Genomic DNA, 15,742 nt, shown 5'->3' with positions numbered 1-15,742 from the left:
GTGAGCTGCTTTGAGCTGCAGCTGGACACAGGATGGGAACAGCACACGTAGAAGAAACTCCTCTTTTCCTTGCAGTATATCCAGGCTTGCCGCAGCAGCTCAACTACCATCCCAGGAAGACTGGAAAAGCTGGTGAGTGTGAGCAAATTCCTGGGGAAATGGCTCATTGCCTTGAGTTAGGAGTAACAGCAGCCTCTCTGTCTGCTCCTTTGCAGGTGAAGCTCTCAGGCTCCCATCTGACCCCACAGTGTTACTCATTCATTACTTACGTACAGGTGAGGCCTGAATTAACTGGCAGAATCACAGGCAGTCTGTCTGATGCTGAGTGGTGTATCAGCTTCAGTACACAGGCACTCTTGGGGATTATTAATCTTCTTGACATGACCTGAGTTTCTTACAGTTCAAGCTTTACTTTGTCAAATATAGCAGAAGACATTTCAGCACCATTGGGACTGAACATGCTGATTTCTGCTTGAGCGGGGAAGGAGCTGGGCTTTAGCTGGGTTTTTTTTCCCCCTCTGTTCATGTGGGGCTTTTTGGATGAGATTAATACTGCTGTTAACCACAATGGCAAATAAAGGTCAACAACACTGCAGTCATCACAGTGTGAAGTAATGTGGGTGCCAAAGACTGCAGTGCTGGAGCTGGGATTTATCTGCCTGGAGAGGACCTGGGTACTTATGTGAGGACCACAGGAATTTTACAACATATTGGGGAAGGTGTCATGGTGTGCAGAGCTATCACTGCTGGAGATTTCTCATGCATGCATATTTCTGATTGTATAAATTACAAAATAAGTTTCTTTCTTGGTTTTGGGGTGTTTTTTTTTTTTTGGTTTTTTTTTTTTGGTTTTTTTTTTGAGATCACACCTAATTCTACCCTTATATTGCTATCTTTCTGTTACCTAGCTGGTAATGCTATTAGCTGGCTAGAGCAAGGACTTCTCTGGCCTTTCTTGGCTAGCCTTTCTTTCCTGCTTACCCTCTAATGACACATCTTTTGGCATTCTCCTTCAGAACATCCACAGTGAGAGCTTAAGCTTTGTAGAAGAGAAGAAAAGGAAGAAGAAAGAGGATGAAGCTGCTGCAGTCTCCACAGTAATGGTAAGACTGACTCACTCCATGAGAACATAGGCAGGATCATGTACCTCGAGGTTTGTGGTACCTGGTGGCTTCTTACAGATCACCAGACAATTTGTCATTTGGACCTTTAAGTAAAAATGAAATTTAATATACTGTAATTTAGAGAAAAGTCTAAAAAAGCACAAACAAACAAAATACAACAACAAAACAAAACAAAACAAAAACCACAACAAAAAAGCCATCTTCACTAAATGCAGCTTAAATCCCATAGACATGAAACAAAGGTCAATCTGGATAGTCTGCCTTGTCTGGTATTTTCACCATTTGGGGTAAGCTATGAAATTAGAGATATGGGCTAATTTATTGGAACTGATGTTGCATCCTCTTTAAGTGTTTCTTAATTTTATCAGTACATTTAAAGATGAAGGAAGGCATGGATTCCACTAAAGTAAAGCAGTTGAAAATGACTGGATTATTTGTTTGGGAGCAAGTGAGCAGGCTGGCAGGTTCCTGGTCCTTGATGTCCTTTGTTTGTGCTCCCAGACAGCATTTCCTCCGTCTCGTCAGCTGTCCCAGACATTCCTGTGATGTTAAGGGTTTAAAAAAGCCACAGTATGATCTTCCTAGCATTTCCCTGAGTGTATGGAAATGGGCAGAAATGCTGCATGTCCTTCACCACTCTGTCACCATGGGGAACAAACACCAGTGCTGGTGAATAAGCAGGACAACAATGTGGTGAAACATCAGGGTCCTCCTTGCTTGGATAGCTCATGCTTGTGGTGCCTTGGGAGAGCTGGAGCAGAGGAGGTGCTGACAGGGATGTCAGGGCTGTGGACTGCAGGCAGAGCACAAAACAATGCACAGGAGAGCCTCACTGCAGAACCATCCTGGGAGTCAATTTAAAGCTAGTGACAAAGCTGGCAAGGCTTGCAGGGTGGGGCAGGACTGGTACAGAGCAAGGCTACTGAAGACTCTTTTCTAAATTGAGAATGTTCTGGTGTTCATGTCATGCTACAGTGCCACTGTGCCCTTCCAAATCTGACCCATCTCACTCCTCTCACATTTCAGGCCAAGGTGCTTCGGGAGACCAAGCCAATCCCAAACCTGATTTTTGCAATTGAGCAATATGAGAAGTTCCTTATCCATCTCTCCAAGAAGTCAAAGGTAAAGTAAAGCAGAGACATCTGCAACCTGAACCTGGTGAACAGTGGGATCAATGGCATGGTGGAAGGCTGTTGTTAAAGTCTCTGTTAATGCTCAATTTAGGAAGGTGTAGGAACCTTTCAGCCTTTGCCCATGCTCCTGGCCCAACACTGCTGAATTGTTGACACATTGATACCAGCCCGTGCCACCATCAGCCCACATCTGTGGTTTCAGGTGGAGCAGAACCATGCACAACTCATGCCAGTCTCCCCTAGTCTGTGTCATGAAATGTACCACAACAAGGCCCTACACGAGAGTGAGAGTAGCTGGCAATCACTTGGCTTTTAGGAGAATGTAAATGGGCCCCTGGACTGCACAGGGGCAGGAGCTTTTTCACCTTCCTTGTGCTTCAATCCTGCATTATTATGGACTCTGTGATGGACTCTGTCCCAGTGCTGTGCAAAGGACTAGGCAGGGTAGGAAACTAAACTTCAGAGGCTCCTGGCTGAATGTTTCCCCTGGGTTGCTGCAGGTGAACCTGATGCAGTACATGAAGCTGAGCACCTCCCGGGATTTCCGCATCAACGCCTCCGTGCTCGACAGCGCCCTGCAGGAGCGCAACTCCGAGGACGCTGAGAACGAGCCCCACAACGAGCAGGTCAGAGTTCATCCAGCTGCTTTTACTGAGAGTTTCCTCCTCTTTAGAAGCCAGCCGTATTTGTGAGTTGTGCAGAACAGCTTGTCTTCCCTGGGTTAGATCTCACTCTAATACTAAGCTGATAGGAAGGAGCGAACAGCTTCTCTCAGAACACCCACTACAGCCCAGCCCGCTGCCTCTAGCAGCCTTTATTTTCATGCACCAGCTCTGTGTTCCTGGTCTAGGGGAAGTGCAACTGTTAGCCAGAATCAGACCTTTGCAGCACAATGCAAACTGGTTTTGTATATTAAGACCTGTCAGGGCAGATTCTACAAGGCATCATCCTCCTCAGACCCACCTCTACAACATAGTGCTGGTGAAGGCAGTGCAACATGCTGGCTAAGAAAAATAAACAGGTTACTCTGCTGATTGTCCAGGTTTTTATTGGTGCTTCTGTCCATATTTTCCTGAGTGTTTCAACAAGCCAAAGCCCAGGACAGAGTCCCTATCCTGTGCCACTGGTAGCCCGTGGTCTAAGTTCCAGCATGAAGTTGGGAAAGTCTTACCATGGGGAAAGTCTCAGTGGCTGACAGGAATCCCATATTCAGGTCATTTTGCTAGTGAGAAAAAAAAGTTAAATCCTGTTCTGCACAGCTGGCTTCTTGCTCTAGGTAACCATTCCTTAGACTATTCACACAAAAACAACCACACTCTACTTCTGCTCTCTCCCTCCCCTCTCCAGAGCAGCACAGCAGAGCAGACAGATGAGAACCAGGAACCCAAAAAGAAGAGACAGAGAAAAAAATAAACTGGAGTTGCTGCCACTGCCTCCACTCACAGTGCCCATTCCATGGTGGACTCTCCTTGGTCTCAGAGGCTGCAGATATGGAGATGATGGCTTATTGCTTCTCTTGCCAGATGCTTCTGCCTTCTTCCTTTGTGTCCACGGGAGCAACTCTGGCCCCTGTCTCAGGTTTCACAGCTGGCTGCTGCCATCAGAAGTGCCTCTGCTATTTGAATCTTCCCCAGGAATATCCCTTCTTACAGCAAAAGGGAAAGGGAGCAGCTGGGATCAGTCAGTCCCTGCCAAGAGATCTGCTTCTGAAAGGACAGGGAGGCTTTGGCACGCGGTCTGGACAATTGTCCTGGCCCTCTGGTGTCATCACTGCTTCTCCAGCGAACCTTTGGTTATTTCAATTATCTGATATATATCCAGTGCTTCCCCTGGAAGACAAGGGGACAGTCAGTTCCCTGCAGTACACTCAGACTGTGCAGTGCAAGAAAGCAATGGTTGGGATCTGCTTTAGTTCAGAGCACCTAGCACAGAACGCCCTAAATTTACTCAAACTTATGTTTTGGGTGGTGGTGAGAATGCAGAAACCAGCACCAGTAGGGAGCTGGGAACATGAGCTGTTGTGCCTTGGAGTTGAAGCTGCTGTGTGCATCTCCTGAGCAGCCAGAGGCCACAGCTTCCTCTGCCCAGGCTGGTTTTGCTGTTATGTTTTTGCTGACCCTGATTGTGATGCACTCGTTTAATTTGCCTTGTTCTTGGTGAAAAGTCCCCATTTTGCCTACAGAGCACAAATCCTGTTTCTGAAAGCACCCTTTGCCTGTAAGAGTCCTAATAAAGGTTATTTAAGGGCAGAGCATCTGATGTGTGCAGTGACTGAGAGAACAAATGTGAGGGCAGGTTCTTCCCTTATGTGGGGAAGAGCTGCTGCACAGTGAGGAGGAGCTGCTTTCCCAACCACGAGTTAAATGTTTGCTTGCAGCAATTGCAGGGCTACACTGAGAGCAGACAGGGGTGGCTTGAGGCATTGGGCCTGCTGAGGAAGCACCCAGCAATACCAGAATAGTGCTTGGCAAAGCAGGGAAGGAGGGAAAGGAATGAAAGATTTTGGGTCTGCAGGGCAAAATTGATAAAACAAGGTTGCTGAGGTGCTTCCTTTCAGAGAAGAAGAAATTAAATTTGGTTTGTGTTAAAAGTGCCAGGAGGGCTCCTCCAAGGGGCACAAAGCAAACAAAGTGTGGGAGAACAGAGCCAGGCCTGGCTCATCACTCACAAATATTTGGAAAGCAGCAGCATGAACACTTGAGAACTGAGGAAGGAGGGGCAGGTTCCAGCACAGTGGCTGCCCTGTAGGTCAGAGGATGTGCCAGGAACCAAGGGGCTCATGAGGTGCCTCAGGGAATGACTGCTCAGGCCAAGTGCTCTGCTTAAGCTGGGAAGGCTCATGCAGAGGAGATTCCATGGGGCAGCTTGCAGGTGGAGAGGAGATTCCAGGGACCATTGCTCACCTTGAGGGATGCCATACTTCTCCATCCCCATGGGATTTGATGGTGTCACACAGTTCATGGTCACCTCTTTCCTTAAGCACTGGTCAATGTCCACTGCACTGAAGAAAGCCACTGACTGTGGCAGGTCCTGGAGGCCCAGTTTGTAGGCAAACATGCACCTGCAGAGCAAGAAAGCATCAGCCACATTTACCAACCTGGCCAGCCACCCCTCACAGGGTATTCTCACTCAGCAGGGGGGGGACAAGGAGCTTTCTAAGCCCTGGATAGCAGGAGGATCTGGAATTGCTATAGTGAGCAAGGGAGGAACAGCAATGGCGCCTCCTTGGAAGGAATGGAGCCTCCTCAAGAAAAGGGAAGAATCTAGCCCCTCACTGCTGGCTAATCCTCCCTGGCAGGCAGAGCAGATGCAGGATTTTCCCAGCAGGAAGCCCTGTGCTCACAGGAGCCAGCACAAAGGCAGGAACGTCAGGGTGCCTGCCCTGCTGTGGCTGCAGAAAGGCTGTTTGTGTCATTCCTGCCTCCACACAGGAGCAACAGCTCACCTTGGCCAGCTCCTGTGTAACCAAACACCCCACGGTGCTGGGAGGGGGATTTGGCAAAGCTGGTTGGGACAGAGCTGGATCAATAGGAGCCCTTGGAGGTCAGGAGTTTCTAGGCTGAGCTTAGTTCTGTGTGGGGCAGGGAAGCAGCAGGAACACCCCATGTTGTGGGAGGAGGGACAGCACTGGTGCTCACAGCAGAGATGAGCCATGCCCCTTGCTGTCCCCTGAAGGCAGCAGGAGATGAGAGATGGGACAGTTTCAGGCTCCCAGCTCCTCAACCAAGCCCAAAGGCTGCTGCCATGTGACAGCTGCAGACCCAAAAGGAGTATGAAGTGATGCACTTGCATCCCAGCACAGCCAGTGACTGGCCCCATCCCTGCAGGGCCAAAAGCTCATGATAAAAAAACCCTTTTGTCAGCACATTATCCCTGAAAATCAAAGCTGAGGTCCATTTATAGCATGAAGGAACTGCAGCCTCCAGTGCTGCTAGCTTGCCCTGAGCAGGAAAAAACTGCTCTGCACCAGCTTGCTGCAGGCAAAGCCAAGCCCAGCCCCTGGGGCTTGCCTGTCCCACTCTGGAGTCACAGCTGCTGCTGCCCAGGAGGCAGCAGAGCCATCAGAGCTCACCTTGTGAGGAGGTTGGTGATCTGCAGCGCCAGGGCGGCCCGGTAGCGATCCTGGTGCTGCACCAGGTACCGCACCTCGTCGTGGATGCTGATGCAGAAGCGCCCGTTGATGTCAAACTCCTCAAACAGCCACTTCATGGCAACCAGCATGAGGTGCAGGTAGTCCACAGCTGAGCTCTGCACCACCCAGTTCACCCTGCTGGTCACAAACTGGGGAAGGAAAGAGATGCACAGTAAGAGAGCACTGCAGTCAAGGGCATGGTACCTGTATATGGGAGAAATCTGTTAAACTCAGGGTGGTTGGGTTTTCTTGGTGGCACGGAGATAAAGGCACAATGGGTTTCCTGAATGGCTACAAGAGCCTACTGGGCCTCCAGCAATCTGAGAGGGGCTTAACAACAGCCACCCATTTCAGAATATATAAGCAAAGCCAAAATCTCAGCATCCCAGAGCTGCATCCTTACCTCCCCCTTGACCATAGCAGGCTCCAGGGCCCTGCTGATGTGGCAGCCCAGCACTGGGGTCTGTGGGGAGGGGGATAAGGCAATGCTTTCCAGCTTGTTGAACATCTCGGACTCAGTGCCTCCAGCCCACACTCTTTGCTCCACCACATTCCACTTCTTCTCCCACCGGGACCTGTGGGGCAGAGGGGAGGTTTGCTGGAAGAGTGGGAGGGGGCTGCAGGTCCCCATTTGAGACCCTCAAACACTCCCTCCTGGTTTGGGGCAGCAGATTGAGACTCTGCTAACTGTTCAATGGGAAAGTGGGTGAGGCTGACAGCCCTCAAATCAAACCTCCTTGGCCGTGGAGGAGCAGGAAGGGTGGACCAGGACAATCCAGCCCCACATCTCCTCTCTGCCCATCAGGCTGCAGCCCTCTCCCCCTCACATCCTGATGCCACAGAGCCATGCAGGGTCAGACCATCTCACCCTTTCATGGCTTCCCTCTGGAGCCGCTGGACATCCTGGGCCGACACCGATCCATCCTCTGCCCTGTCCACAGCCAGGTCCAGCTTGGTCAGCAGCCACTCCCCCTCCTCAGAGAGATGAAACCTGTGATGGCATTCACAGGGGTTTTTGGACGAGGGAAGAGACTGAGGGAGGATCTGACTCCATGTTGCAGAAGGCTTGATTTATTATTTTATGACATATATTATATTAAAACTATACTAAAGGAATAGAAGAAAGGATTTCATCAGAAGGCTAGCTAAGAATAGAGAAAGAAGGAATGAATAACAAAGGCTTGTGGCTCGGGCTCTCTGTCCAAGCCAGCTGGACTGTGATTGGCCATTAATTAGAAACAGCCAACATGGGCCAATCAAAGATCCACCTGTTGCATTCCACAGCAGCAGATAATCAATGTTTACATTTTGTTCTTGAGGCCTCTCAGCTTCCCAGGAGGAAAAACCCTAAGGAAAGGATTTTTCATAAAAGATACCTGTGACAGAAACCTGCAGGGGAGAGCGAGTAACCCAGCTCCTCTGGCTGGAGCAGAACCCCCAGCCCTGCCCAGGCTGCACCCACCTGCGGATGCCCTTGGTGACGGCGTACATCTGCTGGGCCTTGTCCCGCGCCTGCTGCGGCGTGAGCCGGTGGTTGAACTGCATCAGCAGCCGCTCGGCGAAGGGCTGCCCCGCCCCGTAGATGCGCCCGTAGTTGAAGACCTTGGCGTGCTCCCGGCTGATGCCCACCGTGGCGGCCGTTTTGCTGTGCAGGTCTGTGCCGTCGCTCTTCTTGCCCTGCAGGGTCATCCAGCCGAAGGCTGTGCAGCCTGAGGGAGGGGAGGAGAGGGTGGACGCCCAGTGGGATCAGGATGAGGATCAGGGATCAGCCCCTGCCCGGCAGAGCCCCGGCTCACCGTGCATGCCGGCGAACTGCGCCTCGCCCAGCACCGCCGCGATCCACAGCTCCTGGGAATCCACGTCTGCTCCCACCAGCGCGTAGCCAGGGGGCACCTGCACCATGGCCTTCAGCTCACTGCCCACCCTGTCGGCCTGCAGGACACGATGGCCAGGTCAGCAAGCCCCTCTCCTTCTCCGTGGCACAAGAGCAGCCTTCCTCCCACAGCCACAGAGTGCTGGCACAGCACTCCCTGTGCTCCTATATTGTCATCTTTATTGCAGGGGTTCCATACTGCTGTCTCCTTATCACAAAAGTTTCACACCTTCTTGTTGTTTCTTGTGGGCAGCTCCTCAGAGCACTGACTTTCTTCTTCACAAAGCAGCCAACTGACTCCAGTTCCCCTCTCAACTAGCCAACCCACTCTTTGATAGCATCTTCTTCTCATTGGTTACAGCTGTGGCCTGTTAAAGTCAGGCCTGTTCCTAATCTTTGATAACTGGCCCAGCTGCAGCTCCTTAGGGGTAAGATTACGTTCTACACTATTATTTTCTTATATTCTATTCCCCTACACCCCTAAGTTTTGCTCTCAATGTAAAAACCAGGTTTAACTCATGTGGAGCATCAGCCATTTGATTACCCCAGCAGAGAAGAAGGGGAGCTTGAGAAAAGACAGAAATTGGTATGCTGGTGTTTTGTTCCACTTTCACCACATCCTGAAGCTCCAGAGCCCCTGCCAACTCCTTCCCTTCTCCCACATGAAAACACATCAGCAAGAGGATGTGCTCTGGCCCTGCTACCCCAAATCTCAGCATCCATATCCCACCCAAGCACCTCCCATCAGTCCAAAACACAGAGGGGGCCCCAAATCACCCCCACAAGGATCCAAGCGTGGCCATACCCGGGCGTTGCTGGCTGTCAGCCAGGTGGGCTCCACGGCCCGGCGGGTGACAGTGCCTGCAGTCACCACCTGCGGCAGGATGGCCCCATAACTCTCCTCCTCGTTGTAGTCAGGATGCCTGGGACAGAGGCAAGGATGAGCATCACCCTGCAAGAGCCCTCCTGGTGCAGGGTAAAGGGAACAGTCCAGATTTGGGTCCTGTACCTGGTCACCACACGAGGCAGCTCCCCCTTCTTCAGCCACACCACCATCTGGGAACTGAGGGGACACATGGCAGGTGAGAAGCTGAGCCCCTGTGCATCCACACAAACACCCCTGCCTCCACCCACAGCGGTGTGACCATGAAAGCAGCTGCTCACCTGATCCTCTTGTGAGCATTCCTCCAAAATGAGATCATTTTGTTGATCTCGAGGGCTCTTGTCCCGTGGGTGCGGCCCACAGCAGCCCTCAGGGTGCCGTCCTCCATCTGGGGCAGGAAATCCTTGGCAAAAGGGCTTCCCACGTTGTTATCATTCCCATCCTTTAGCAGCAAAAGAGGTGTCAGGGCTCAGCAAGCCTCCACTCCCCATCAGCAAAGCTCTGTGCATCCCCCTGTCCCAGCTACAGAGATGGATTTCCCCCACCCAATCCCATGGGATGAGATCATGTGGGTCCCAGCAGCACGGTGGGGACAGGAAGAACCTCAGGAGCCCCAACTTGCCTTGTGAGGCAGCTTGAAGAACCAGCACCCAGGGATGTTGACATCGTTGTAGGGACCATTGCCATGGTGGAACGAGGGTTTGCTCTTCTTCTCTGCACACCTCAGCTCTTCCATCTCCTCCTGCGACCAGCAAAGTCAGGCAATGCCAGGAGGGGGAAACCAAGGAAAGAGAGACCAATCCACCACCCCATTCCACAGGAAACCTCCCTTACCAGCACCAGGCTCTGGTCTGCTTTGCTCATTTTCTCCTCTGGATCCATCTCAATCCGGCTCAGCTCCTCCATCTGCAGCAGAGAGGGACCGTGGGGGAGCCAGATCAAACACCAATCCTCCAGCAACCCTCATTAAAGGGAATTTCTTACTTGCAGCCCCTGGAGCTGCACACAGGGCTGGTTTCTGCATGCACACAGGAGGAAGCACAGCCCCACACCTCCCTCCCACCAGGGACCCTCCATCCCTTCCTTCACCTTCTGCCAGATCGTGCTGCTGTCCATCACCTCATCCTCCACAGCTGCCTCCAGCCCCGGGGGCTGCTCCTTGCCCTTCTCCAGGCAGTGCTGCCTGTACAGGCTCTCAATCACCCTGGCAGAGGAGAGGGCAGGGCTGATGCACCCACAAAGGGCAGCACCTGGGCAGAGTGCCAGGGAGATCCCAGATACCCCTTTGGGGCAGCTCCCAGCCCAGCACTCCATCCCATCCCTCTCACCTGTGTGGGCAGGAGGGGCCCTCGCTCTCTCCGGGGGCTGCTGGCAAGTTGTCCTGCCGTCCTGGCACCAGGTATCCCCAGCCATGCTTCTCTGAGTAGTGGAGGGGGAATCCATCCCAGGCCAGGCGCATCAGCTTCGGGGTGACCCTCATCTGCAGGCTGATGAGGCTGGGCCCAGGCACCCAGCCCTCCTCCTCCAGCCGCGGGCACAGCTTGCGGTACCAGCTGGGCACGGGAGCAGCAGGGCGGGTCAGATAGTGCAGGGACAGCCCTGGGGACACACAGGGTGCCCAACTCACCCCGGGTGGCCTGGCAGGTGCTGGAGTCTCTTGGGTTGCAGTGTGACCGTCTCCTTCAGGCGCTCCAGGCAGAGCTGGCTGGCAGAGACTTTCAGCTCCTCTTCCTCACTGGGGGGACCAGGGTCTGCTGGGGCAAGGAGAACTGGCTTGCACAGGGCACCCTCTGTGCCACCCTTCTGGGGACAGGGACACCAAACCATGCCCCACCACATGCAGCAGCATGGGAATAGGCCAGCGATGATTCACCCTGCAGCAGCAAACCTTGTCCACCCCTGGGAAGGCAGCCCTGGAGCATCCCTCACGCCCAGGTATCCCCTGTGCTCACCCTCCTGCCACTCCTGGGCTGACTCTTCTGCTTCCATCACTGCTGGGGAGACTTGGCTGTTCCCATCCTGACCTTTCTTCTTCTTCTTCTTCTTCCCTGGATTCTTCTTTTGCTTAAACTCCTGTGTGTCCCACTCGAGATCCCAGAGCCAAGGGTCATCCTTGTACCTGGTGACACACCATTGTCACACCACAGCCTTGCTCCTGTCCTTCACAGCCACCCACAGCCCCACATGGACCAGCCCAGGGTACCTGTGCTCGTGCAGCAGCTGACAGGCATCGTTGGCCAGGTTCATCAGGGACTTCTTCATCTCCTTCTGCAGCTCCTCATAAATACCCTGAGCATCATCCAGGTACCTGTTCCAGTTCCCATTGACAGGCAGGTAGGACACTCCCATCTCCAGCATCCCTGCAAACGTGACAGGGTGGGGGCACCTGGACCCCAAAGCAGCAAGGAATTAGAAATCTGCCAGAGGGGACAGGCCCTGGAAGCACCAGACTACAACAGACATGAATGTGTCTTCATCTAGAGCTTCCCAGCCTCACAGAACCCTCGATGCTCTTCCCCTCCCCAGTGCCCACCAAGCCCACAGCCCCTTGGCCAACACCAGCCAGAAGCTGGAGCCCTCACCTCTCCATAAACAGCGGCAGCTGCTCTTGGAACACCTCATGGGTGGCCTGGACATCACGGGCACAATATGACACCAGGTCCTGGGGAGGGACAGCAGCAGGTGAGGGCAGGCAAAGCAGCCACCCCTGGGCCAGCACAGGGCAAGGCATGGGGGCTGCAGGAGCACAGAGCAGGGCACAGCCCCACGCACACCCAGGGCTGCAAGGAAGGGCAGCAAAATGGAAACTGCCCCAGCAAAATGGAAACTGCCCCAGCAAAATGGAAAGTGCCCCAGCAAAATGGAAACTGCCCCAGCAAAATGGAAACTACCCCAGCAAAATGGAAACTACACCAGCAATATGGAAACTACACCAGCATGGAAACTACACCACAAAATGGAAACTACCCCAGCATGGAAACTACCCCAGAAAAATGGAAACTGCCCCAGCAAAATGGAAACTACCCCAGCAAAATGGAAACAACCCCAGCAATATGGAAACTACTCCACAAAATGGAAACTACCCCAGCAGCCACGACCACCCTGCTCCCCTCTCCAGCTCCTGTCATTAGGATGGCCTCCTGCACCTGGAAGTTGCTCCTGATGTCAGCCATGGTGCCCTTGACAAAGAGCTCCCGTGCCTCCTTCTCCAGGGGCTCCCCCCCGACGTAGAGCGCGTGCACATCCGCCAGGTTGTTGATGCTGCCCACGTGCACCCAGTCCCACGAGGTGACCTGTGACAACAGGGGGGTCACACAGCGTGGGAGGACAGCCAGCTGCAGCCAAGATCAGGAGGAGTACAGGATGCCTCTGCTCCAGCTATGGCCAAGGCCACCTTATCTGAAACGCGCTAGGAGAGCTTCACTCAGCGGAGCTGCTCCCCTCTGCCAGAACAGCAGCAAACAGCCCTGGCACAGGAGCACAGGGTCCCCTGGCACCCACAGCACTGCCAGCAGCTCAGCTCCCCTCACTCACCGCCGGCCCCTCGGCCTTGCTGCGTGTTTTCTTCATGTGCTCCTTGACCTGCTGCAGCCCCCTCCTCTTGCCCTGCTTGGCAGCCATCCAGAGGCTGCGCTGGAAGCCCGTCAGCCCCGAGATGGCCATGTGCATGCTCATGGTGTCCAGGAAACGCATCTTGGAGCCCTGGGACAGCACAGGGGGACACAAGAGAGGGTTTGGGATATGCTGGAGGAGCTACAAGTCCTCTGCTTAAGCTGCTTTTGCCTCCCACACTCCCCTTTTGAGAGCCAAAAGCATCCCCAGTGCAGGCTGTCAGTTCCTCAAAGGCTGCTGCCCCTGCAGCCTCCAGCAGCCCTATAGGGTGCAAGAATATCTTCTTCTAAAGGGATCCAGCCCCAAACCTGTTCTGCAGGACAAAGTGAGCACAAACCTGAGGTACCTGTGCAGAACAGCATCTGCCAAAATAACCCTCAAGAGCCAAAGCAAAGTATCATCTCGGTAAGAAATTGCAGCTGCCAGAACAAAGCCAAGGCTCAGTGGATTACCTGGATGAGATACTGCTCCTTGATGAACGCCCGGTCAAAGGCCACGTTGTGCCCCACCACCACTCTCTCTGTCCAGTCCTGTTTGCTGGCACAGCTGGCACCTGCTGGGCTCTCCATGGGAATGAGGTCGGCCAGGGTGAGGTGGCTGGACCAGGAGTAACGCTGCTCCAGCAGCCGCCTGCTGCACCACGAGTACCTGCGGGGGACAGGTGGCACCTGCGGCTGTCACCGAGCAGCCACAGTGCCATGGGGGGCTGAGCAGGACCCATCTGTTCAAGGGAGGTGACAACCCAAGGGAGAGCTGTTCTAGCTAAGCAGGACACACACCCCACATCCCAGAGCCACGCTCTGGGGCTTTGCTGTGTCTTCCCTGCAAGCCAGCAGTGGATGCAGGAAGAGGCTCCACTCAGGAGCCTCCCCATCTGCCACAGACATCTTTTATGAAAAATCCTTTCCTTAGGGTTTTTCCTCCTGAGAAGCTGAGAGGCCTCAGGAACAAAATGTAAACAATGATTATCTGCTGCTGTGGAATGCAACAGGTGCATCTGTGATTGGTCTCATGTGGTTGTTTCTAATTAATGGCCAATCACAATCAGCTGCTCGGACTCTCTGTCTGACACACAAGACTTTGTTATCATTCTTTCCTTCTCTATTCTCAGCTAGCCTTCTGATGAAACCCTTTCTTCTTTTCTTTTAGTATAGTTTTAATATAATATGTATCATAAAATAATAAATCAAGCCCTCTGAAACACAGAGTCAGATCCTCATCTCTTCTCTCATCCTCAGACCCCTGCAAACACTGTCACAAGAGCTGTTCTAGCTAAGCAGGACACACACCCCACACCCCAGAGCCACTCTCTGGGGCTTTGTTGTGCCTTCCCTGCCAGCCAGCACGGACTGCAGGAAGAGGCTCCACTCAGGACTATCCCCATCCCCTCACAACCATCCCCTCCAGCCCTGCTGCGTCCCCAGCCCCGCTGCTGCCACCGCATCTCACCATGCGTGCGGGGACACCGCCACGGCCAGCGTGGGGCAGTGCCCCTCGGCCACGCACACCTCCACGTCCAGCACCAGCGCCCGCTCCTCGGGGAACTCCACGGGCTCCGCCTGGCCCTGGGGGCCGTAGCGGGTCCAGCCCAGGCGCCAGGCCCAGCGCTGGGGCAGCGGGGGCAGCTGGCAGCGCAGCAGCTCCTCGGCCGCCTCCAGGTAGGGCAGGCTCTGCTTCTGCGCCAGCAGCCTGAAGTGCTCGTCGATGTCGCGGCCGTACATGCGGGGCAGGCGCAGCTCCACGTCGGGCAGCGTGGAGGTCTCCCTGCCCCACAGCCCGTGCTGCTGCAGGTGCCGCACGCTGCGCCGCACCTCCTCCGCCGAGTAGCGCACCCGGGCGCCGCGGAAGATCTGCTCGTGGAGGCTCCTGGACAGCATCTGGATGTTGAGGGGGTTCATGCGCCGCTGGCCCGTGGATGGCTCCTGGCCGGGCTCCTCTGGCAGGGGGCGGCTGGCCGAGGAGCTGGAGGGGCAGCGCCGGGGCTGGGGGCTGCAGCCCCGCACCGAGCGCACCCAGGACACGCGCCTCATCGTCCCTCTGGGATGAGGGGAGCTGCAGCTGCAGGGGGGAAAGGCAAACGGTGAGCTCAGCACTGATCACTGCCGTGCACACACTGTCACACGCTCCTCTGTACAGCTGCGCCCCCATACAGCCTTCCCCCCATATAGCTATGTCCCCATACAGCCGTGTCCCCCAAAGAGCTGTGCCCCCATACAACCGTGTCTCCCATATAGCTGTCTCCCACACAGAGCCATGTCTGCCACACAGCTGTGTCTCCATACAGCCATGTCCCCCATATAGCTGCACCCCTATACAGCCTTTCTCCTATATAGCTGTGCCCCCACACAGCCTTCCCCCCATATAGCTGTGTTCCCATACAGCCGCGTTCCATATAGCTGTGCCCCCTACAGCCGTGTCCCCCATAGAACTGTGCCCCCATACAGCCATGTCCCCTATATAGCTGTACTCCTATACAGCCTTTCCCCCTACATCGCTGTGCCCCCATACAGACATTTTCTCTCACATCGCTGTGTCCCCATACAGATGTTTTCTCTCATTTAGCTGTTTTACCCCATACAGGTGTTTTCCCCCATAAAGCTGTGCCCACCATACAGCCGTGCCCCCAAACAGACGTTTCCCCATGCAGATAGTTTCCCCCATACAGCCGTGCCCCATACAGATGTTTTGCCCCGTACAGCCGTGCCCCATCCAGATGTTTCCCCCATCCAGCCGTGCTCCCCATCCAGCCGTGCATGCCGTACAAATGTTGGCTCATACCGATATTTCCCCCATAGAGCCGTGCCCCCATACAGCTGTCTCCCCCCATAGAGCTGTCTCCCCCCCATACAGCTGTTCCTCCCCATACAGCTGTTCCCCCCCATACAGCTGTTCCCCCCCCAGTCCCCCCCGTCCCCACCTGCTCCCCGCAAGCGCCACCGGGGCCTGGGCCGCCGGGCAGATCCAAACCGGGGCGCCCGGGGGAGC

General features: G+C 54.3%; 2 protein-coding genes across 2 annotated transcripts in view; one reads left to right on the top strand and one right to left on the bottom strand.

Moving 5' to 3' along the window:
- Positions 1-4,511, top strand: part of FANCI (FA complementation group I) — a 24,192-nt gene extending 19,681 nt beyond the window's left edge. Inside the window, exons 32-37 of the mRNA XM_058033237.1 lie at positions 76-132; positions 216-275; positions 1,017-1,103; positions 2,151-2,246; positions 2,758-2,883; positions 3,605-4,511. Of these exons, the coding sequence (XP_057889220.1) occupies positions 76-132; positions 216-275; positions 1,017-1,103; positions 2,151-2,246; positions 2,758-2,883; positions 3,605-3,670 (492 nt within the window). The 3' untranslated portion in view covers positions 3,671-4,511. The remainder of the gene's footprint in view (positions 1-75; positions 133-215; positions 276-1,016; positions 1,104-2,150; positions 2,247-2,757; positions 2,884-3,604) is intronic.
- POLG (DNA polymerase gamma, catalytic subunit) lies at positions 3,291-15,742 on the bottom strand. The gene is made up of 23 exons (XM_058033238.1): positions 15,675-15,742; positions 14,207-14,815; positions 13,210-13,405; positions 12,680-12,847; positions 12,292-12,438; positions 11,728-11,807; positions 11,349-11,531; positions 11,098-11,264; positions 10,773-10,896; positions 10,474-10,698; positions 10,235-10,349; positions 9,980-10,051; positions 9,768-9,887; positions 9,427-9,587; positions 9,272-9,325; positions 9,068-9,185; positions 8,186-8,321; positions 7,852-8,098; positions 7,258-7,380; positions 6,793-6,964; positions 6,330-6,538; positions 5,161-5,318; positions 3,291-4,086 (listed from the first exon to the last, which is right to left on the bottom strand). Exons 2-23 carry the CDS (start codon positions 14,785-14,787, stop codon positions 4,025-4,027), a joined length of 3,618 nt encoding a protein of 1,205 aa, XP_057889221.1. The 5' UTR covers positions 14,788-14,815; positions 15,675-15,742; the 3' UTR covers positions 3,291-4,024.

Source organism: Melospiza georgiana, chromosome 13 (genome assembly GCF_028018845.1).
Source record: "Melospiza georgiana isolate bMelGeo1 chromosome 13, bMelGeo1.pri, whole genome shotgun sequence".
NCBI classification, from domain to species: domain Eukaryota; kingdom Metazoa; phylum Chordata; class Aves; order Passeriformes; family Passerellidae; genus Melospiza; species Melospiza georgiana.
The sequence above is the reverse complement of the archived record's forward strand: the minus strand, read 5'-3'. Positions and strand labels throughout refer to the sequence as shown.

Excerpts from the sequence above, each read along its gene's own strand:
- POLG (XM_058033238.1), bottom strand. The coding sequence starts at position 14,787 with ATGAGGCGCGTGTCCTGGGTGCGCTCGGTGCGGGGCTGCAGCCCCCAG. Across the intron at positions 10,052-10,234 it reads GCAGCACGATCTGGCAGAAG|ATGGAGGAGCTGAGCCGGAT; the intron begins GTGAAGGAAGGG and ends TCTCTGCTGCAG. Across the intron at positions 9,326-9,426 it reads AATGCTCACAAGAGGATCAG|TTCCCAGATGGTGGTGTGGC; the intron begins GTGAGCAGCTGC and ends GTGTCCCCTCAG.